General features: G+C 37.7%; 1 protein-coding gene across 8 annotated transcripts in view; it reads left to right on the forward strand.

Annotated features, from left to right (window-relative positions):
• The window catches only part of step (cytohesin steppke), a 512,416-nt gene extending 489,947 nt beyond the window's left edge, over nt 1-22,469 (forward strand). For 7 of the 8 annotated variants that reach the window (XM_067149871.2, XM_067149876.2, XM_067149875.2 and 4 more), the window contains one exon: nt 12,531-22,469. In XM_067149871.2, coding sequence (XP_067005972.1) covers nt 12,531-12,621 — 91 coding nt within the window. In that variant the 3' untranslated portion in view covers nt 12,622-22,469. Of the gene's footprint in view, nt 1-12,438 lie in introns of all 8 variants that reach the window. The other variant, XM_067149870.2, reaches the window with a different exon arrangement.
• The last annotated feature ends 1,437 nt before the right edge of the window (nt 22,470-23,906 follow it).

Consider the following 23,906-nt stretch of genomic DNA (forward strand, 5'->3'; position numbering starts at 1 on the left):
GAAACACGTCGAGGTACAGAGTCAATAAGAGTGCGGATGGTGTCCTGAGGGATGGTTCTCCATTCTCTATCAACCATTTGCCACAGTTGGTCGTCCGTACGAGGCTGGGGCAGAGTTTGCAAATGGCGTCCAATGAGATCCCACACGTGTTCGATTGGTGAGAGATCCGGAGAGTACGCTGGCCACGGAAGCATCTGTACACCTCGTAGAGCCTGTTGGGAGATGCGAGCAGTGTGTGGGCGGGCATTATCCTGCTGAAACAGAGCATTGGGCAGCCCCTGAAGGTACGGGAGTGCCACCGGCCGCAGCACATGCTGCACATAGCGGTGGGCATTTAACGTGCCTTGAATACGCACTAGAGGTGACGTGGAATCATACGCAATAGCGCCCCAAACCATGATGCCGCGTTGTCTAGCGGTAGGGCGCTCCACAGTTACTGCCGGATTTGACCTTTCTCCACGCCGACGCCACACTCGTCTGCGGTGACTATCACTGACAGAACAGAAGCGTGACTCATCGGAGAACACGACGTTCCGCCATTCCCTCATCCAAGTCGCTCTAGCCCGGCACCATGCCAGGCGTGCACGTCTATGCTGTGGAGTCAATGGTAGTCTTCTGAGCGGACGCCGGGAGTGCAGGCCTCCTTCAACCAATCGACGGGAAATTGTTCTGGTCGATATTGGAACAGTCAGGGTGTCTTGCACATGCTGAAGAATGGCGGTTGACGTGGCGTGCGGGGCTGCCACCGCTTGGCGGCGGATGCGCCGATCCTCGCGTGCTGACGTCACTTGGGCTGCGCCTGGACCCCTCGCATGTGCCACATGTCCCTGCGCCAACCATCTTCGCCACAGGGGCTGCACCGTGGACACATCCCTATGGGTATCGGCTGCGATTTGACGAAGCGACCAACCTGCCCTTCTCAGCCCGATCACCATACCCCTCGTAAAGTCGTCTGTCTGCTGGAAATGCCTCCGTTGACGGCGGCCTGGCATTCTTAGCTATACACGTGTCCTGTGGCACACGACAACACGTTCTACAATGACTGTCGGCTGAGAAATCACGGTACGAAGTGGGCCATTCGCCAACGCCGTGTCCCATTTATCGTTCGCTACGTGCGCAGCACAGCGGCGCATTTCACATCATGAGCATACCTCAGTGACGTCAGTCTACCCTGCAATTGGCATAAAGTTCTGACCACTCCTTCTTGGTGTTGCATTTGCTTTGTCAGTCAGTGTATATAATTTTAAAGAAGCTTTGGTGACTGTGTGCGTCCATGTCTGCTGTATCTTGCTGTTGTAGTTGTTTAATACTTTCCTCCTATGATAGTCTAGTATGGCTCTTTTGTTTATAATTTCTGGCATACTCTTTACGAAACTCCCGACAATGTTTCTCTGCATGGATTTTATACTCTGATAACACTAAAATAGGACAAAACGTCAAACTAGGTCAAAGTGTCAGAAATTTTTCTGAATTTCTGTGTTATTGAGGAATGCAAAATTACTAAAAAAAAAAAAAAAGTCATGAAGAAATTTAAGTGTTGACAAATGCTCAGGTAAGAAAGCTAGCTGGAGTGAAATTTCTATATATGCATGTAGGTAGAGTACACACATTTAAACATGGGTCAAAAACTTTCGGCTGAAACCGAGTCAAGGATTATGAGGAATCTGACTACATTTTGATTAAAATGAGATTTAGAAACTGCATTAAGTCAGTGAGGACTTATCCTGGTGCTGATGTTTCATCAGATTATAATCCTTTGGTTGCTAAAATTAAGTTGAAATTAAAGGAGGTTGAAAAAAGTTTGTCTAAATTTGATGCTGCTAAACTCAGAGATGTAAACATTAGGTGAACAGTAGTGAAACATGTAAGTGAACAGCTATCCAACCAGACTGAAATGCCGAAGGGTACTGAAATCATTTAGAGTTGATTCAAAACAGTTGTACTGGATAAAGGAAATAGTCATCTAATGCAAGACAAATGAGTTACAAAAAGCATGAGGATGACTGACAAAATTCTTGATTTGTTGGACCACAGAGGATGGTAAAGAACAAGAACTGGGATAAGTATGTGAAGAACTTCAGACCAAAATTTGATGATTAGAAGGGCAAAAACTGAATGGCTGCATAACCAGTGTAAGGACATACAAGAATATGAATCTAAGCATGACACTTTTAACATGCCCAGAAAGGTTAAAGAAGTTGCAGGGTTCCATACCAGGAGTACAAATGGACTATTATATGATATTCAAGGGAAGGTCATCATCATAAAGAGTGGGGTTACAGAGCCTGTATCATTCTTGTAGATTCTGTAGCAAAGATATTCTCCTTCTTGCCCTGCTTCTCCTGAGTGAAATCCCTGTCCAAATATAGTAAAAACTAGAAGACAAATGCTTTACATGCCTATTCGAGCAAACCTTAATTCATTTATATTAAGTGTATGTTGGGGGGTATCTATTCTTAACCAAATATTTCAGGTATATTTTGCAATAATTCTCCTGCTACCAAATAACAATCTCTTAACACTACAACGGCAGAGAATCTAACATTCCTAGAACAGTGGTAAGGGGTCATTTTGACCCATCATAAGAAATGCTTGGAAACATTCAAAATAGAACACAATGAAACATGCATTTTCTTCTACTGGGTTTCCACAACTTTATTTTACACATAAAGTCCTAACATTAATGTATGGACCTTTTATATTACTGATGGGCACATGAATAATCACAAACAACTGCACCAGGTTTCTGTTTCTCTAAGGAGTTTTCACAAAATTAACGAATTGAATACCTTTTTTAATCATCCACATTGCAACGATTATATATTTTCAGCAATTCTTTAGGAAAATTGAAAACCTGCTAAACACATTTTGCACACACAACTTCTACTTTTCGTGCACATTTTCTGCACACTGCTTTGAGGCATTTGCTGCAGGCATCGTTAGATTTGTTGCTTTTACACAGATCAACTTGGCACTTCTTGTTCGTCCCGCCTTGTTAGTTCACTTGCCAGCTGGAGGATGAACTTCTTCCACTTTATCTTCCTACCCGTTACTCGCTTGTAAATGACCCAAGCATTGATAGCTGTTTAGGTCTAGGATATTGTAAAAGACATGGATCAGCCACCTCCTGCATGCAGCCTTGGTATATTTACGGGACATTTGGTCGACCATATCTACCCCGTGTTTTGTACCGCTGTAGAAAGTTATAGTTTCTGGCTTCTTCTTTCGCTCTGTGCTGATTGTTACTTGAGCGTGCCATGTGCTGAGAAGAACATTCTTGTTCTTTCCTTGGTACACTGTCAAGGTGCAATGTAGGTTCCCAGTCTGTTGCAAGATGGTTGTAGAGTACAATTCAACTTGGACTTCTTCACCTCAATAGGGATTTCCCGACGAATGGGGTTGATTGTTCCCAAGAGAAATGAATTTCATTTCATGGGTCCGTATTGAACTTTGATTAAACCAAATTAAAAATAAGTGGAGTTAATTCCACCTTTTCAATGCAAATTAAAGTGTGTTTATTAAATAAACACATACTGGAACTAGTTTCTACACATGGTATGGCTGAGGATGACCTTTAAATAGGTCCAAACTAGTCCCATTAAATGTTTATTTAATAACCGCTATTTAATTTGTATTGAAAAGGTGGAATTAACTCGCTTATTATTTTTAATTTGGTTTGATTGTTCCTACCATTGAAGTCTTTTCCTCTTGGAGCTTCTTAGCAAGTTGGAGTGATGTGAAGAAGCTGTCTGTCGTCACATTTCTCCCTTGGTTTAGAAACCGCTGTATGAGGCGAAGTACCACGTACTCTCCCAGAGGCTGCTTATCCGGATGCTCGTTGACTTTACCAAGTTATGGAAAGACATTGCAGATGTATTTTCAGTTCACATCTGCAGCAATCCAGAATTTGACTCCATACTTGTCGGGCTTTTGTCATAAATTGGGTAAATCTGCACCTGATTTTTCTGGGAAGTAATTATTTATCAACTGTAATATTTTCACTTGGACGGTAACAGTGAAGGCAATTTTCCACTAATTTTCCCCAGATTTCAGAGACGAGCGAACCTGTAAGCTGGCCAGGCGCTCAGCTTGGGTTGGTTTCTCATCAAAACGGAGGAATCTGAGAAGCTCTTGAAATTTCTCTTGACATTGTGTCATTCATGAATTGCTGTCCACAAGAACACAACCATATTCATCCACAGACACGCCTTTCGAACACAGGACACCGTGGGTATACATGATGGCAATCGTAGCCTCAAACTCTTCTGGCGACACAGTCCAGTCCATGTTCTGAAGTTCCTTCCGAGCGTTTGATTCGGTGTGTCGTTTCATTGGACAAAGCATCTATTCATCAAAGAGGAGACGAAAGGCGCTAATGACAGAATTGTTAACTCCGTGGTAAGAATATGTTGTGGGACCTCCCCGCTCCCTCAGGATGTTCACAGAAGCCTGCCTTCCAGATGAAGAGTTCGAATACAAGACATCCAACTCGGTTTCATCTCGGGCGACCATCTTCACTGATAAACACTTAACTGAGACTGAGACATTTGGGGCGAGTTCAGAGGCAGATTAGCACTTTCGACTCCTCCTGCATATAATTCATCCTCTATCTCGTTATGATCTTCGTCCTCACTCGTCTCCTTTGTCTCAAGCAAAAGATCAACTGAATCGGATAGTTCACTTTGACTCAACGTCTGAATTTTTTAGTATACGAGACACCTCATCAGAAGAAAGACGATTGTAGCATGACATGTCTATAAGAACACTTTCTAGATGAATACAGTAATTCCGCTAACTAGAACATTCATCTTACAGGAAGAGCTCAACAGTACTAATAATGGTCGGGTACACACTGTTGTCTGACAGTGTAAACTGCTGTAATAAGGAATATTGTAAAAGTGTCACAATGACCCTTCCTGCTGTCCAGGGTGTGTCATTTTGCCATAAATGTAAGTCAGGAATGAATGAATGAATGAATGAATAAATGAATAAATAAATAAATAAATAAATAAATAAATATCAGAAATCAGTGAAAATGTAAATATTTTGCTGGGTGCAATACAGTATCCTGAATGGGGCGAAGAACGATGAAAAGTAAAAATATTTAAAGAGAAGTGATGCAAGAGTGCACACGTAATTAAAGAAAAATTGAAGGTGGGTATCATTGACCCCTTCCGCTGTTCTAGTGTTAACTGACCAATTTTCAAGTTGGGTGTTGTAATGCTCATTCAAATAGGGGAGGCATGGATGATATATAGCATCTGAGGCAACGTCAATAGCCTGCTCAGAATCTTTCAAAACGTACAGTAGATCTAACACTAAAGCAGTGTGCTTCATTGGCTGAATGGCGATATCTGCTCTTCTGTTTGTAGCAATCCGTTTGACATTGATAAATAATAATAAAATAGTAGACGGTAATCAAATAATCGTAGTCACAGAAACACGCAATAGTGATTACATCCCTCCATATAGGGTTGGTGTCAGGAAGGCATCCAGCCATAAAACAGGGCCATATCCACATGTGTGATGCAGCTCACCCCCGCGACCCCACAGGTGTGGGGGGGAATGCGGAAGAAGAACTACTTTACCGGGCGAGTTGGCCGAGCGGTTAGGAACGCGTGGCTGTTAGCTTGCATCCGGGAGATAGTGGGTTCGAATCCCACTGTCAGCAGCCCTGAAGATGGTTTTCCGTGTTTTCCCATTTTTACACCAGGCGAATGCTGGGGCTGTACCTTCAGGCCACAGCCTCTTCCTTCCAACTCCTAGGCCTTTCCTATCCCGTCGTCGCTATAAGACCTATCTGTGTCGGCGCGACGTAAAGCCCCCAGCAAAAAAAAATGACTACTTTGCTACCGAACAGTAACGCTGGTGAATAAATAGTTTTGTTATTCAAATAGAGACTTACTTGCAAGTTTGAAAAGGAATAATAATATGCCATGCAATCGGTGGAAAAATGAAAGGTTCTGTGGTAGATACATAAATGGCACACACAGTAAATGGAAATCATGATCTTTAACAAGATAGTTAACAAGATGTGTTTAGAATAATCAAAATGCAGTGCCAATAACAGGAGCAAAATTTACAAATAACAAGAACCGTTCAGGAAAAGCATTTGAAAGGAGACAACAGTGATTTCAGCCAGACATGGAATTACAATAAAGTTTCTTAGCACGGCAGAGAATTAAATACGCATTTTACAAATTTGAGCGACTGACACCTGAAAAATAATAGAACCCTATGAGGTAAAACGAGAGGGGACTCTAGATAGCAATGCGATGTGAGGCATTCATACTGCCAAGAAAACTTCAAAAGTGTAAAGACCTGGCAGCATTAGCTGAAATAGTAATGTACTAATCGACGGAAAATGTTGTCAATGTTGCAACTACCTGCCATCGCAGAGTCTCTAATATTTACAGTTCAAAATGCAGGACAATCGATCCCTAGCACTTGCAGAAACTTTATAACAATTGTTTCATATAAAGAAAGAAAAAAAGGGAGGTGAGATGGCAAAGCTTGAAGGGCTGTGGGAACCAAAGTCGCAATAAACAATGTCGTTACTTACCAAGTGTGCCGCATCTAACTCCAGGCGAAAAGATGGTAATAATATCGTACAATAGCATGCCAAGTAGCTGGATGCTCTGCCCTACACACACACACACACACACACACACACACACACACCACAGTTGAATCTGGACTGATTGTAAGTTAGGAGAATCAGAGTTTATATAGGAGGTGTGTGTGGAAGGTACTGGAAGCATGTAAACATACAGTTCATTCAAGAAGGTGACTTAACGTAGCGATGATGTGGCGAGCAACAGTATGAAGTATTAGTGTTCAGTTGAATGAAGGCTGCTGGTGCAGGCAGTTGATGTTGGAGCATTCATTAGAATGAGGGCAGGCAATGCATGATGTTGTGGCGATGTGAGCAGTCAATAATAAGGTAATTTAAAATCTAGTAGAATTTCCAGGGGAATGTTACATGTCAGACACTGTAAAAGACACACGGTGAACTTCTTCATAAATTTTCCATCTCATTTCTCTTAATACTGAAGACAGAACTGATTTGACCCTGTAGGCACTCATTCATTCCTTTGCAGTACTCTCTTCGGGCAGATACCGAGCACATTTCCTAAAGTTTGTCTCACCACTGTCAAGAAGATGGCAGCAAGTTGTACATTTTCACCTTTCAGGAACTGTTCAAACCACAGAGATGTTTGATGGCATTTTAAGGGTGTATGCCCACTCCAAAGATGACAATCCTACATGATTATTCACTCAAAAGTTGGCTTTGGAAGGTCTCTATATACAGAGAGGCTTTATTGGTGAAGACTTTGACTTCTTTTAACTGTCTGCCAGTCCAGTTATCAACTTTGTTGATATTTAAAATGCCTTACTACAGTTTTCATTTCACTCTGTGTCTGACAGTGAAGTTGGGTACCATTTATGGCGAAGCAAACAGCTTCAGATTTTGAAATGTTATAAGGAAGCCTTCCATTTTGCTTTTACAAGACCCAGTCTGCAACAACTTTTGGAGCATAAATCATTTTATCTGGACAGTCTTGAAGTCCAATTATGTCTCTCACAGCACACCTCAGTAACTTATGCATCATCTAGAAAGCCATTCTTAATATCCGTTAATGGCACACACTGCAGGGATATGAGACTCGGTCATATATACTGATAAATGATGGAGAGTTTCTGATCAGTTTATTAAAGGTGAACTGTGCAGTTTGTTCATGTTTATATGGAGGTTTCTTATTACCTCAGTTCTGTCCAAGACAATTTCACCACAACTTAACGTAAAGTTATTTCGTGCATTCATCATTATTTGTGAATTTACAATAGAATTATTTGCAGTGGCAATTTTAATAGATGCAAGAATCATTTTTGTGGCTTAAGTTACTCTTCAGTGGGTTTGTTTGTAATCCAGTGGATGCCAAACACCTTTCTGCTGGTTGAATGTGATTTCTTATGCTTTGTTCCTATATGAAGACTTGAAGGGATCAGTTCAGCTAATAATAATAATAATAATAATAATAATAATAATAATAATAATAATAATAATCGTATGGCCTAAGATACGTGTGCAGTCATTTCGATTTGACGCCATCTGGCTGTCTGTTTGTCAATTTTGACGTTCCGTTGTACTCTAGGCCCACTAGATGGCAGACAGAGTAAACCGGATCTATATTGGGAGTCTATGGCTAAGATTTAATTAATTTTGTCGGGTAAATACCAAATGTGTCACCAGAGATCTTTTGTATGCCGACATCGTACGACATGGAGTGTCGAGTGGACTTTTTTCCGCCCTTCAAAAATCTGACTACCTCTGCCGGGTTTGAACCCGCTCTCTTGGGATCCGGAGGCCGACACTCTACCACGGATCCACAACTTATGAATTGTATTTATAATGAATCTGGCTCCCGCTGTGGCAATGAATCAATTATAAACTACTGACCCACTTAAGGGAATAGCAAGGGAAGTAACAGAATGTGTATAATGCTGGTGAAAAGGAAAGGTATAGAAATATTTCTCAATTCAGGATCTCAACATCAAGAAGACTACATGCATGCATCTTAAAAGAAAATCAAAGCAGTCATCTCTGTACAGGCCATGTATGTCCTAGGAGGGGTGAAAGGTAAAGGCTTCCACTGTACATAACCTCTGCACTTCAGGTTGTAAAGCAGTTAGCTCCAGGAATTAACCTAATACTCATTTTGTGTGTAGGTTGATTGAACCTCAGGGCCATGTGCACCTCTAGAAGTTAAAATATAGTTTCTTAAATGTTGTCAACATCTTGATTGGGAATCGAACCCATGTCATTTCGGGCGAACTGAGCAAGTATTTACCACCTCAACCAAGCAGCCCCTGTGTTTTACAAAACAAATGTGCTAGTTAAAGAGCGCGGCAAATATTTTAGTGTGGAGAAAATATAAGTCCAAATGCAGGAGTATGTGGGTTGATGTAACTTCTTAATTTGTTCTTTAGATGTGTTGATGATTACCACACCACAGAAGTGAAATGTTTAATTATTTTTGATCCTGATTTTCATATTTGTGCTGATCTTTAAGATACGAGCTTTGTTCGTATTACCTAGGTTATTTATTAAACTTTCAATTTGTATTTTGATGCCCGATAGTAAGAGTGGTGGGATTTTTATAACGTTGATCACGCTTATTCATTGTTTGTCCATCGGTTATAGCTTTCATCTTGGAGGGATTTATTACTATATGAGGGACTAGCTGATGTACCCGTGCTTCGCTACGGAATTCTACATTGTATACAGTATTCCAGGTTAGGTAGTGTACACGTTGTGAGCAAGATTGTATTAAATTGTGTAGCACTTAACGTTACCCTAGAAACACAATGGGGAAGTCGCCAAACGTATTTTCTCATATGAAGACTGGGTTAGGGAATTTTAATTGTAAGGGTAGGCACCCTTGCCTACCATCAGTCACACTCAGGTTGGAGAGTTTTCATTTTAATGACACACTCACTCTCCACCTGCCTTCTTACATCCTCAGAAAGACTGTCTTAGTAGTTTCCCCGACTGAAATGAACATAGGTCATTACAATGACGTCAGTATGAATGGCGCGATTAAAAGCAATGCTTTTATATGAAATACTCAATCAAATGAAAAACCACACATTTTCTCACTTTTAACGAACAGTACTACGCTGCCCAAAGTTCCGGAGCTGGAATGATCAAGCCGCAGAGAGCCGTGATCCGTGAACACACTTCGTCTTATCCTCGGTCGCGTGGGGGTGTCGAATAGTGGAGACTCCCAGGGCAAAAACTATGCCCTCTTACTAATCTGTTTAGTAGGAGTACCCGATGAATCGGAAAATCTCAGTTCACTACGCAGGTGGCAGAAAAATCTATCTGACTTGGAGACAAATTTTTCCTCCAAGCCAGAGGAGAAACCCCCACCTCAATGCTAATTTTGGAATGAAACACATGTAGAATTTAATAAAAGTGAAAAGGAAGAAACTTTTCTTAAGAAACTGCTCTTTTCAGGGTTGAATTTTGAGTTACGGTATTTAGTGAATTGTGGTGCTATAATTTGGATTAGTCCTAAATTGTAATCCTAGACAGGTCATACTACTACTAATACTACTAAGTGAGCAACTGCCTTAAGTGAGCACACTGTTCATTCAAAACAGTGCGTCAGAGTAGGGATCGAATAGCTGGAATACTATGATGAACCAGTCTGTAACTTACCAGCAGTATCAGAAAATATATGAACCAGAGGAACGGCATGCTAGAGAAGAAAGTTTTCTAACTCCCTAGCTATTTTCCACCAATATTCAGTCAGGCTGTTATACTCGTTACGCAGCAGTAATCCCATCTATTTGAGTTGAGCAGCAGCATAAGAGACAAAGAACATCACAACAAACAGTGGTCAATGTAATGTTATTGTTGATCATTGTTATGCACTTTCAATATTGTAGGCCTCCACATTTAGTTTTCCTCAGACTCTGAAATACCACTCTTATCATAGTCGGTACGGTAAAACTGAATAAAACATAAATAACCAGAAATCGTATTCTCCATAACTTTTGTTATGTAGTACTTTTCTGTATGACCAATAACATGGGTATTTAAAAATTAAATTTTAAGCGCCTTCCCCTAAACTACAATTTCATCCAGGGTGAATAAAATTGTTTATAACTTAGACTGTAGTTTCTTATTCCCAGACTCCATATACAGATTTTCATTAAATTCTGTTAACCCATTTTCTCGTGGCTCGGCGTTGGTGTGGACTTGGCAGCAAAAATACAAATTCATGAATATGTCTTATCAAAGCCGGTAACAATGTACGACATAAATAATCGGAAATTTAATTCTATATAACTTTCGTTATGTAGTATTTATCGATAGGACCACTAATAAAATAAATATTTGAGAAATACATTTTAGGCCTTCTCCTAAACTACCATTTTACTCAGTGTGAGTAAAATGATTTATAGCCTAGATTGTAGCGGCTCATCCCCCGACTTTACATACCAATTTTCATTCAGTTATCTTCAGCCGTTTTCTAGTGATGCATGTACAGACAGGCAAGTAAAAAGTGCATTTCCTTGTTACTATGGACATGACTGATACAGAAATACCATTCTTTTCATATTCTGAGCAATGTACAGACAAAACTTTTATTTTATATAATAGATTACTCTTATGGAGTTAGCACAAGTATGATAATATGATGAAATGCTTTCATAGTCTGTTGCTAAATGAACATCTATCATTTCTAAGCGAGAGTACTGTACAGTATGTGTGAAGATTAGCATACAAATGGTAATTGCAATATTTTAATGGAGATGATTATTTTTATTCATGTAAAATAAACTGGAATGGTGGAGGTCTTGGCATATACCTATTAGTATCCCATAGAGAATTTTTATTCTCTTACACTTAGTGAAACTGGAGAAATTGTAAATAGAGATGAACAGTTGTCATTGTGCAGACACATTGATAATTAGATATGTGAACAGTAGTTAACATTTTGAATACTAGATTTGAGGGCATCTCGTTTTGTACTTCATTGTGTTCCAGAAATGAGGTAGAAATTAAACATATGAACAAATGGCTGCCTATTAGTAACTCTTAAGGTTAATTTGGCGAAGACACATTTTTGATTCAGAATTACAGTATTTTTAATGTGATAACATTTCAAATTAAGAAATTAACTGAACAATTTGCAGGGACATAATCATTTTTTTTTTTAATTGTTAGTTTTTATATTTATTACTGAGCTATCAAACTATTTAGAATTATTTGATGAAGTAGCAAACTCTAACCTAGCCCACCATTTTTCTTCTCTGTTGCACATGAAAGAATTTTCTTTTTACCACACTTTGCATACTTCTTGGTTTAGACTTGCTTAATAAAGATTTTCTATTACGAAGAAGGTTAACAACATATTACTATAATCTTGGTGTGCAGTACCTAGTTCTAAATAGTGATAACCATTTGTTTGATAAGTGATAATGCAATTATTTGCTTATTTCTTGCTCTTTTACCGAGCCATTGTAGACTAGAAGTAATGTAATGAAATAACTTCAGTATGCACAAAATATTTAGAGAACAGTGAAGATGCATGCAGTTGAACATAATCCTTAAGTATTGTTCAGTGCCTGTAGCCTTTGCTGTTCTTTGCAACCAGTGTTAATTTTGCAAGTGCCCTAGTTAGTTTTTGTTCTTAAATGTGAAGATGCATGTCCGCATGTTGGTCTTGTGGGTTTGTGCTTTTTAATTTTGATTTTTAATTTATTTAATAAATATCATCCAAATGGGATGATGTTGAGTTCGGTGTATATACAAATTTTTTATGCATGTTGTAAAAACATGCATGCTTGTAAATAAAACTTTCAGTATATTTTTTTAAATTTCTGAAGTTTGATAAATAAAGCAAAACCTTATTTCCAACATAGGAAAAGCATCGGTCACTATTCCTGAGTGGCCTAAACACAAAAAGGCCCTCAATGATGAAACCCGCGGTCACGAGTGTTTATTTCTGCTATAGGCAAAGCATCAGTCACAATCCCTTCTACGACATGTTGGCGGCTCGCAAGAAGAAAGCACAGAAGAATAGTGCCCATCACTCCAAGAGCTAAGACCGGTTTTTAGTGTTAGCTTTAATAGTGTTCAAATGTAGACTGAAAGAAAGTGTACAAACGAGTTGATTGAAAGCATGAACGTGATATTAAACCATATCTTTTTAAATATGTGCGCTACCAAGCATTGTTTTCTGAAAGCAATGGTTTTGCCAAAAGAACTTCAGTTTAGCTTTTGGCCTTTGCTAACTGTGATTAATGTGTTACTGACATTTAGTTTTTTCAGGAAGGAAGATATTTTACTTCTGCGGATGGTGACTTGTTACAGTTTTGTGGGAAGTTAAGTATGGCATGAAGCAATGTTACTCTAATGGTTTTCAGTTGGTTAGTAATTTGAAATTCCAGTGGTAGATGGCTGGATTGAAATTGCCATGTATAATGTTTATATCATGGAGTTCAGGTTTGATTTGCACTAAGGATAAAAGAGTACTGTTGTAACTCTACATGCTGACAATACACTGTAGGTTAGTTTTGGGAAAATTAAAGTGGTTATAGTGTCATGGTAGGCAACACATCCACTTTCTTTAAAGAAAAGAAATGAACTAGCATTATTTCTATGCTCCCTCCAAAAGTAGAGATGTTTTAGAACAATGTAAATTTATCACAAACGTGTAGTCGTTTTGAGCTGAATGTATGCAGGAACAGTCCAAAAAACGAGGTTGTTTAGCACTGCGTTAGAAAAAAGAAAATTCTCCAGATTCCTGGGGTGTTTCACAGGCACTTTTGATGCCATGACTTTTATACAGGGTTTTAATAGTATTCAAATCCTGTTGTCTGTGTCTCCAGTGGCAGTATGAAGGAACATGAATGACTTTTCTTTTTTTAAATATCTGAGCAGCTGAATATCTTGATGTTGGTGGTGAGTTGAATTTAGTTCCCATATAAAGTATGTTGCAGTGGCTAGACATGAGCTAGACTATAATTCTGAGGTATTATCAGTTTGTGTACTCGGAAGCAACTGCAACATTATAAACTTGTAAGCAGTTTTACTTCCAGGTGTGCAGCCTTTGCTTACATGTTGTAATTTTTCTTTACCTTCAGTTGAGGAACAGTGGGGTGTTTTCAGTGCGAGTTGTCTTGACTCCAGAAGTATTTATTGAATATATTTAATTTTTATTTTCTAAAATGAAAAGTCCCATTTTGTGATCATACAGTATGTGAAAATATAATTCATTGTGAATGTGATCTCATGGTAAGTTAAATACATGAGAAGCCAGATGTGTCATGAAAGGGAGATTGTCTTTCTCTTCTATCCATATTACTAATTTGATTTATCTGAACACTAGCATTGTACTTGCTTTCTACAAGTCATTTGTGAGCAGCTGACAAGTGCTCTTGATTTCCAAATAATTATTTTTTCTGATGATTATGATGAATCAATGCTACTGTCCTAGTTTTAACTATTTTGGTGTTTCACAGCAAATTTGAAAATAAAATAAATTCCTGTTTCGATGTTTGAGAATTGTTTTAAATGTGCTTTGTTCATTGGAACTTTGTGTTATTGTAGGTGAGGTGTTTTTACTAAATGTAATATTTCTAAAATACAGAGTATGGAAATAAAAGGCAGTAACTTGCTGGAACATAAATAAGGTGAAGAAATTTACAATAATTAAAAGTATTTCCTACTTAAAACCTATTTGAAAGAGATTTCTTAAAAGCACTACAAAAATATTGCTAAACTTTCAAATTGGTTTGTGCGAAGAATTTTGATTATCTGTTGAATGAGTTTTCCAATTTTCTGTCGAATGGTACAATTTGTCATTAACATTGGCAGGTATGAATAAGATGGAACAACTTACAAGTAAGGCACAAGATCACTACTATTATGTTAGTGTTGCAATTTGCAACTCTGGCAAGAAAACCTTCATCGCTAATGTTGAATATTGTATGATGCAGCATACTACTCCCTGAGCAGTAAATGGTTTGCAGATCAATACTTATTGCCACATGGTTTTATTCTTCTACTTTACAAATTCTGATGCCTTCCAAATATATTATACATGCTTTGAGTCCAAGTAGGCAAATTCATCCTGGCCCAGCCCAGTAGTATTTGTAAGTGCTCAAATACACCAGACTTATGTTGGTACGTGTGCTGGCAGTTAGAAAAACTCGTAAAATACCAGCCGCTTCTGAGTTTTTAAAACCATAGTAGTTAGTGGGACATAAAAGGAAACACACATTACTAATGGTGCATATAATATTTTTGAAGGTAATCTTGCCTTGTTGCTCTTCCTTTGCCCTCAATTTGCACCTTTCCTTGTGTATTATGTCATCAGAATTTCTCTCTAAATGAATTCTGTGATAGTGTCAACAGTCATGAAATTATTTTGCAACAATTTATTGCATAGAAATAATTGAATTGTAATAATTCTTAATGCAGGTGTCCCTGTTTTCTGTGCATATTGAAATTACATGTTTGTAGCAAAATTCAAACAAGGGAGACCTTAATTTATTCAAAAGTTAATGAACTGCTAATGTCATATTCTGGGGGCAGAATTTAAATACCAGTATGTATTTGTTTGATCATTTGTGGAATTTCACCCAGTGGAATTATCTGAATAATCAGAAATAATTCAAACTTTTTCTCTAAGTAATCCTATTATTGTCAATGATTTATTCAATGACAATTGCTTTAACATAAGATTGCTCCATGAATAACATGCAGTTTATCAACCCAAAGCAGATTTAGATTTTTTAAAGTTTTATTTATTGCAGTTGACAGTAGATACGGTGCTTGATAAGTTTGCCAATGTGGCATTGCAGAGAGTGAAAAGTGAGATTCTGCATAACGTGCAAGACATGTTTTGGTAATGATATAAGAATATTGTGGTGTTCCAGTTCAGGAGGTTGGCCAGAGATTCACTTGCTTTATTATTTTAAAAAATGTTATTTGTAGTATGTTGTGCATTGCCACAATGATTCAGCAGTTACTGCCTGATTTACATGTACATGCTAAAGTTCGTGTTTTTGGTAATTAAATCAACATCTGTCACTTACTGTTCATTCATATACCTGGCAATATTCATTGCCTTTTTTCTAAAATATATTTCATACTTCTTGTTATTGACATAATTTTCCAAATTCTGCTCAGATAAGATGTTTAACCATGAAGTTGCTATTGTAGGATTTAAGAAATGGGTTATCTCTAGCTGCAGCTCCTTAGCTAATGACTGTTTTGAACTTCTACCCTTTATGAATCCTTATTACCCTGTATTTTTAATCCTTCCTGTACTAGACCAATAACCTTGTATAATTTTCCCAATTATATCCTCACCATATCAAAAATTGTGAAAAATCAGAATTTGAAAGCTTTGCTGAAGTCTTCATTCCTGGTATGTTAAAGGAAAGTGTACACTAATTGAATATTGAAGTTTAAGAAACATATATCGCTTGTCATATGAAACTGTTCTGTATTTGTGAAACTGCTCCAAAGTGGTGGGTTTTAAAGAATAATTTAAACGTCGGAAATAAATTTGGTATGGTTCTTTTGCTTCAAAAATTGTTTCAAAAGTTAAATTGCCTAATATATTACAGCTTTCTGCTCTAGGTACAGATTTAATTTCAAGGTAGGTGATAAAGGCAGCAGAAGCATTTGTGAACTTTTTCATCTATGAATTGATTGTAACCAAATGATTTTGTTTTGTTCCGTACTGGTAATTAAGAGGGATAACTTGGATTTTGAAATGGCAGCTTACCTCTTGAGTAATGGAGAGTTAACATATCTTGTAATTGAGAGAGTTAACAAAGGCGTGAATTTTGTGGTTTTTATATTGATACGATGATGTACGATTAAGTTCACAAGTTCCATTGTACTTGTTTCTGAAATAAATTGGTTTCATTTGTTCATGAAACATCCTAATTTATCTATTCAAATATGTTTTCTGAAGTCTGCATAATTATGCAAGTCAATAAATTTGGCATGGTATTATCTAGTATCATAACCATAGAAGATATTGTACTTAGAATTGTGCGATACATAATGGCATAATTGTTAGGATGATCAGCGAACCCTCCATTATTCGTGAAGCAAGATGTCATTTTGGTGTCTTTTATTTTTCCTTTTGAAAGATATACTCGCTGCTGCTTTTATATTATAAGTACCCTTTAAAATACATTTCAAAAATTCCAGAATCTAAGGATGGATATTCTTATGGCAAGAAATGCAAGACTCGTGACCAAGCTTTGTCCTATCAGTTCATATTTCTATATATAATCTTTTGTTTTGTGTGTGCCGTGCTTGTCCTGTGTGATAACATTTAAATCAAAACCTAGAATTTGGGGAGATTGTTATACCCCTTCCCTCCCCTTACTTAATGAGGGATTGATATAGGAATAGAATGACTTGGTTAATTGAAGTCGTTGCTGTATTCTTGTATGTTTCAACTGATAAAGAAACAGATTTGTGTAAGCAAATTGATATTTTCCTATGTAAATGTGTAAGCACATATACAGACCAAAGATAATATTACATTACTTGAAGATTTCTTCCATGCTATATTGCAAAATGGCATTTTACGTTGGGAAGGAAAAGTATTTACTTAGTCATTTTACTCATAAATGGAATCCAATTGACGTATATTGTGGATAATACTAATAGTACTATTTATTTTGCAAATCTTCAAATTCCAGTTGTTAAAAGATTTTTGAGTCCATAGTCGTCTTATTCTAATCGTCTGTTTTTTACAATGTATCGAAGCCTTTTTATACTCGTGTGGTTTTTTAATAGTAAGGTCGAAGATGAGTACAAGTACTCCATTCAGTGTATATATTTTCTGTAAATTTCAGAATATTTTTATTACTTCAAAATACAGAATATTATAATTAATGGATTATGTTGTTTCATTTGTAATATACAGAAATACGTGTAGAATACAGAGTAGTTTTATTGCTATTGTATTATATCTTAAATTTCTTTGGAACTTTGCATCACCAAGTCATGAATGAACACTGCCAATCTTTCAATAACCTGTATGTATATAAAGTTAAGTGTTTCACAGAAAAGTTTTTGTATACATTTATATTAGATTGTGTTGTTTGCATTTCAGTTGTACGTCTTTCACACTGGTCCCAAAGGTGAGGGTCATCCTGTCCCTTACCTGTTCAGTAATGCAAAAGTCATCCTTACTGTAAATTCTGGTTAAGAAGTTGATGCAAAAAAGGGTCTCAATCTTGTTCTTCCGGTCAAGAGGTGAAAGCAATAACAAACAAATCTTCACCATTCTAGTCATAGCTTACCTTACATATTTGTTTTGAACCTTGATCATTACTTCTAATTTCAGTCAAATTCCAGGTATCATTTTTGGGCAGTACAACAATTTTCCAGTAAGTGACATTCACTGCCTGCAGGAGCTTTGTTGTGCAAATAATAAATTTAGTATCTAAGTTTCATTACTGCAACATTTAGTAAGTGACAACTCTAATTCTTTTAGATACCCTAATATGATACCAAGTAGCAAAAAATCAATCTCCATGTGGTTAGGGACATGTAGCTGTGTGAGCTTGCATCCAGGAGATGGTAGGTTTGAATCACACTGTCGGCAGCCCTGAATATGGTTTTCTGTGGTTTCCCACTTTCACACCAGGCAAATTCTGGGGCTGTACCTTAATTACGGCCACGGCCGCTTCCTTCCAACTCCTAGGCCTTTCCTGTCCTATCCTCGCCATAAGACCTATCTGTGTTGCTGCAACGTAAAGCCACTAGCAAAAAAAAAAAAAAAAACAATCAAATATTAGTTCATAGTTTCTTTGGTGGTATCTTTGTACATAACTAATCACAGATATGGCATCTCTGAAAATGGTAAAAGTAATTACTGAAACGTAAAAACCAATGATTTTATTATTATTATTATTATTATTATTATTATTATTATTATTATTATTAGCCCGCCTGGTGGCCATGATCGTTACGGCACTGAAGTCTAAATGGTCTGATACCTTGGTTACCGGTTCGAGTCCTGTTGGTCAAAAAAATGTCGCCCCCAAAAAATTTCACCATCAGAATGTTGGCCAGCAGGGTAGGGGAGGTGGTGGTATACAATTTCTAATCACTAGATTGTGTGCCAAAATCTTGGATTAAGTTCCAAACCTCTCCACAGTACTCATATGGAGTGAGCCATATGGCTCTGTTCAGTTAGTCGTTCGTTGGATGAGGATGTTAAGCCTTGATCAGACCCTTTGGTGTTATTCGACAGGAGTAGGCCATGTGCCAGCACCGGGTTTCACCCTCTCCCTACTATCATATATCAAGTCATTAATTTCATATCATTAACTCCTCTCATGAGGTTTCCAACAGGAAAGGCATCCAGTCATAAAAATCTGCCCGACCGCGTAGAGAAATGGGACGAGAGTTGGACAAACAGGCAAAAACAAACATTATTTTATTCTACACCTCTTCAAATATGATGTGCATTGTATGAGCTGCTTGGCCTATATAGCAATAGAAAATTCACTGCAGAGCTGAGGTAATTGAGGCTAGTTAAAGGAATATATAGTCATTTATTTGGTTATTACAATATCTTGCTTAGAGATATATCCACCCTATCAATTTTTTCATTGTAATGTAAATTGCTAATGATATTCACTCTCTTGGTTGACAAGTGACAGTATGAAACATGATAGAAATCCCTAATAGTTTATAATTTAAGGGACTTAAAAGGATGCTTAGGGTCACATTGTTGTGAGCTTGCATTTGGGTGATGGTGGGTTTGAAAACCACAGTCAGCAGCCCTGAAGATGGTTTTCCATGGTTGCCCATTTTCACACCAGGTAAATGCTGGGGCTGCACCCTGTGTTGCTGAAAACTTGATGTGTTAGTGCAATGTTAAAGCACTAGCAAAACAGTAATTCTGTTCATTCAAAGAGCAGTCATGTAACCTATGTAGTTGAAAGACATTGTGGCATCATTACTGTCAGGCTTGACATTGAAGGTATCTGAGGGAGTATGTTTCTAACCATTTGATTCAATTGAAAAGCTTGTGATACTATTCTTCCAGCACCATTTTCATAGAAAGATATACTTACCAGTCTACCAGCAACCCTCTACCTTTGCTTTCACATTACTCTAATATATTTTGTATTATGGAAGTTTGATGCATTTTACATCCAACTATTGTTAACTCTCTACCAGCATCAAGCGGTTATAAGCTTCAGGGTATTTATTCGCAAGTTGCGTGAACTGCTTATAAGCGTCATCCAAGTTTGTGTGTTTATTACAGTTTATCAACCACTTATAAGCGTCAGAAATTTATAAATACTTCTGACATCTGTTGGCCTTATTTTGCAACAAAGTACTACATTTTATTTCCATGGAACATCGCATTTCATGTAGCATTCGTGTGGCCATGGACACATTTCCCGTGTGGTCAGCATTCAAAGCAATATGGCTTCGGTGCTATAATTTAGCAGTGATTTTGAGCGAATGAGCTTGCTTTGATGAAAGTGACTATTCTTATTCTTCTGAATCGAGTGATGAATTCCACAATGACATGAATGTGAACAAATTGAAGATGTTCAGACTGACTTGGTTATGTTTGGAGGGTCACACAACTGATTTGATTTTACCAGCAATAGTGGGATCCATGCTGTCTTTGAGGATAATCCCGAACCATTGACAACATTTGAACATTTTGTTAGTAATGAAAAATTATCTGAAGTAAAAAAAATATACGCAACACGTGGAAAATTAATGCCCAGTTAAGAGCTTAAGAATATTTTGAAACTGTGGAAAATTTTGTAAACCACAAGATACTGCAGTAAGTAAACAGTAATTTTTGAAAGGTTTACAAAACCTCTCAACTTGTAACAAACACTTCCTGCCCATGAGCAAATTTGTATCATTCTATCACTGATCCGAATGCACAGTTATGTTGAACACTACCTGCATTATTTTAAGATATAGTCACCTTGCTTATTGAATTCTAGTTCATAATTGTTCTAAAAAAGACAGTGCTAGAGGTCACCATAGGATCCCTAAATTTTAAACTAAATCTGACAGAGCATTGAGTTTTCTTCTCAGATTGTGTACATAAAATGTAAATCTGTTATTCTGTTGTAGGGCCTTACCTAATGAACCTCAAAACCAATTTCATAGGAACCTGTTATTAGGTTTCTATACATGAATTTAATTAACAAACAACATACTCTACTAAGAATGACAGTATTTTAGGTCTATCTCTTTCCTTCCTCCATCACTCGCAGCTTTCCTTTTCTTAGTATCATTCCTTGGTATCTCATTTCACCACGAGTTCTAGATGTGCCCCTCTGATGTACCTCTGCGAGTATGTGTCCTAGGTACCAAGCTCCCATACAGCTGTTGCCATGTCATCTCATAACTCTCCTGTCCATATATGCAGGATAGCTTCCTCCACATGATGATTTCTCAGCAAAAGAGTCCCACAGCTCACAAATTTGAATATTTACTCACAGTGAAAAACTTGTCCAGCTGATCCAAGTAGGTTGGTAAGAAGTAACAAAGTTACCTTGTAAATAAGAAATGAACAGTTGTCCTGGTAAGTTCTGAACGATCCTTAGTCAGTCCTCGCAAGGTCTTTTATTACTATTCTCCCCCACTTCCAACTGCTCGGTTGCTCGCTGGGACTCGGCACTTGTGTGCGGAGCCCACCATGTGTAGCTGCACTGCTGATGCAAATCTCTCTCCCAGCTTAGGAAATCTACTCCCATTGATTCACAGATAATAATTTATTTACATACAGTCTTCTGATATGGGCTAGAGCCATGTTGTTACTTTCAGTGATCTGTCTCCGTCTTATCCTTGGCTTTGACAAAATGAAAGTGACTGAGGTAGGGGCGATGCTAAGTAATGCCATTCTTTATGCAGCCAGTCGCTGCTATGAATGGTGTGAAAATGTTGCCCATAGGGTCGGTTGTTGCATGCATTTCAGTGGGCTTGGCAGACTGATATGGAATGGCAACTTCTGGCTCGGTGAAGAAAGCAATGGGAAACTACCTCACTCTTCATTTCCCTAGTATACCTCTTCAGTGATGCCTTGGCCATAATATTTAAACATAAATGATAACTGTGGCTTGCTCTCATTAATGGAGGGGATCTACCTTGTTGTGACCCCAAGAGTCCTTCCCATGAGGTATCTCATTGCCTTCACAAGATGTAATACATCCCATTCAAGACCCTTAAACCAATCTAGAATTCTTGGCAAGGATGGTAATTGGACCAAGGACCTCTATATAGTCTCGTGAATGAGCTCTTGATTAAGGAGGTTCTGGAATTCCTTTTGTAAATCTCTTCAGTGTTTCACATTTAGTCTTCATATTTACAAGAATTTATGGGATTTATTTATTATTTCAAAACTGCTTACTAATAATATATATCTACTCTTTTATTTTAATGAGAAATGCAGCTCAATTGGGAAGAAACATTTTTCCTCCTCTCTTCATGAAAACACGGACTTGCTCACATTGGTAGAACTCTGTTGGAGGTTGACCCAAGGAAATAAAGCAGATGTTGGTTCACCTCTGTTGGGAGTTTGAGCCGAGAAAGTAAAGCTATCTCAGGAAAATCTCTGTATGCCTTTACATCTCTGAACTGTTTAGATTATTAGTAATCTTGTTCTGATTGAATGTCTCGTACTTTATTTTGTAATAGTGGTATCTTGTCAAATATTTTTGTGAAAATAGTAGTAGTATAGTTTTGTGATATACGAGCATTAGAAGCATTCTTTATGCTTGGTATTCACTACTTGGTGATGCAGAGTTCAAATACTGTATATGTATATTAAGTTGTATTTATTGTCTGTTCTTTTCACAACCATTATCTCACCTAACTTGTATTGTTATTTTATATTACATAAAATAATAGTATTTGCTAATCTAAATCTGTGTTTTATTTCTTATTTGTAGGATGGGGACTATTAAAGAATTCCTTAACATTTTCATAACTTAAATGAATTGGGCTCTGCGTTAATTCTTCGTTGAGGATTACATTCCAGATCTGTGACCTTGCAGCTAGATTATAATGGCCATGCCATATAAATTTAGCTGTTCCTGGAAAAAAAATTGAACATCTCCTTAAGACTCCCTTTTGATACTTGAACCTTTATTCTCATATTTTGCAGATTTTTTCTGCTACATTTCAACATTGTTCACTGTTCACTGCCTCCAAATACACAGTAATTGCTTCACCATCTGAAGTAAATTGTTGCTCACCCAGTCATTCCTTCACTTTGGGGAATATGTAAAAGCCCCAGGTTGCTAGGTCTGGAGGATAAAGAATAAACACTCTCACACACTCTTCGTTCAAAAACTCCATTGTTCTGGCAACAGTGTGGGAGGAGGCATTGCTGTGGTTCAGCAGATGATGTGTCCATAACTTCCTAGGTAGTCCAATGAGAGAAGGGTTTTGACTACAGATGTGGGTGCAAGAACTGTCGCACGCTGCGTTAAGAGATACCAATTGGCTGATTTTCATTGAATTTCAAACTAGTATTAAATTCTTGTCAGTTTTTTTAATGAAAAGATTTTTCACTTACGTACTCTAAAGCTATGAAATTCAGATATTCGACCAACTGACAGAATGCATTCGTAGATATTAGTACTGTAATATTACAATAAAATTCCAACACAGGAGGGTGTGTAATATTGCTGAAAAACTGTCTGATGTCTTGACCCATACAAAAAAACACTTAAGGCATTTTAGGCCCTTCGCTCTTTATTTTGTACATACATTTCATCTAATTTAAAGAATTGCAGCTACTATCTTTTTGTGGATGATTTACAAATGTACTGTCACTGTAAGACCTTTGATTTGCCTCAAGCCATAACAGGCATCAAAGCTGACGTTCAGAGACTTAATGCTTATTCCTGGAAAAATTCCCTCCACTGGGCTGAATGGATCAGATGGTTTCAGGTGCTGGTTTTCTGACCCCCAACTTGGCAGGTTCAATCCTAACTTAGTCCGGTGGTATTTGATGGTGCTCAAATATGTCAGCCTCGTGTCTGTAGATTTGCTGGCATGTAGAAGAACTGCAGGACTAAATTCTGGCACCTTGGCATCTCCAAAAACTGTGGAAGTAGCTAGTGGGACATAAAAACAAGTAATGTTAAAAAATTCCCTCCTCCTTAACCCCTCCAAGACTGTCATTATTTGCTCTCAAGAATTGTTGACCACTATGATACGAAACTATTCCTCCAGTTATACTGAATGGCAGAGTTATTCCATTTCCATTCAACCAAACTGTGAGAAATTCTGGAGTGACAATGAACGAAACTTTAAATTGGTCTAAATATACTGTATTGTTTGGAAAAAAAATTTT

This window comes from Anabrus simplex, chromosome 6 (assembly GCF_040414725.1).
Source record: "Anabrus simplex isolate iqAnaSimp1 chromosome 6, ASM4041472v1, whole genome shotgun sequence".
Lineage (NCBI taxonomy): Eukaryota > Metazoa > Arthropoda > Insecta > Orthoptera > Tettigoniidae > Anabrus > Anabrus simplex.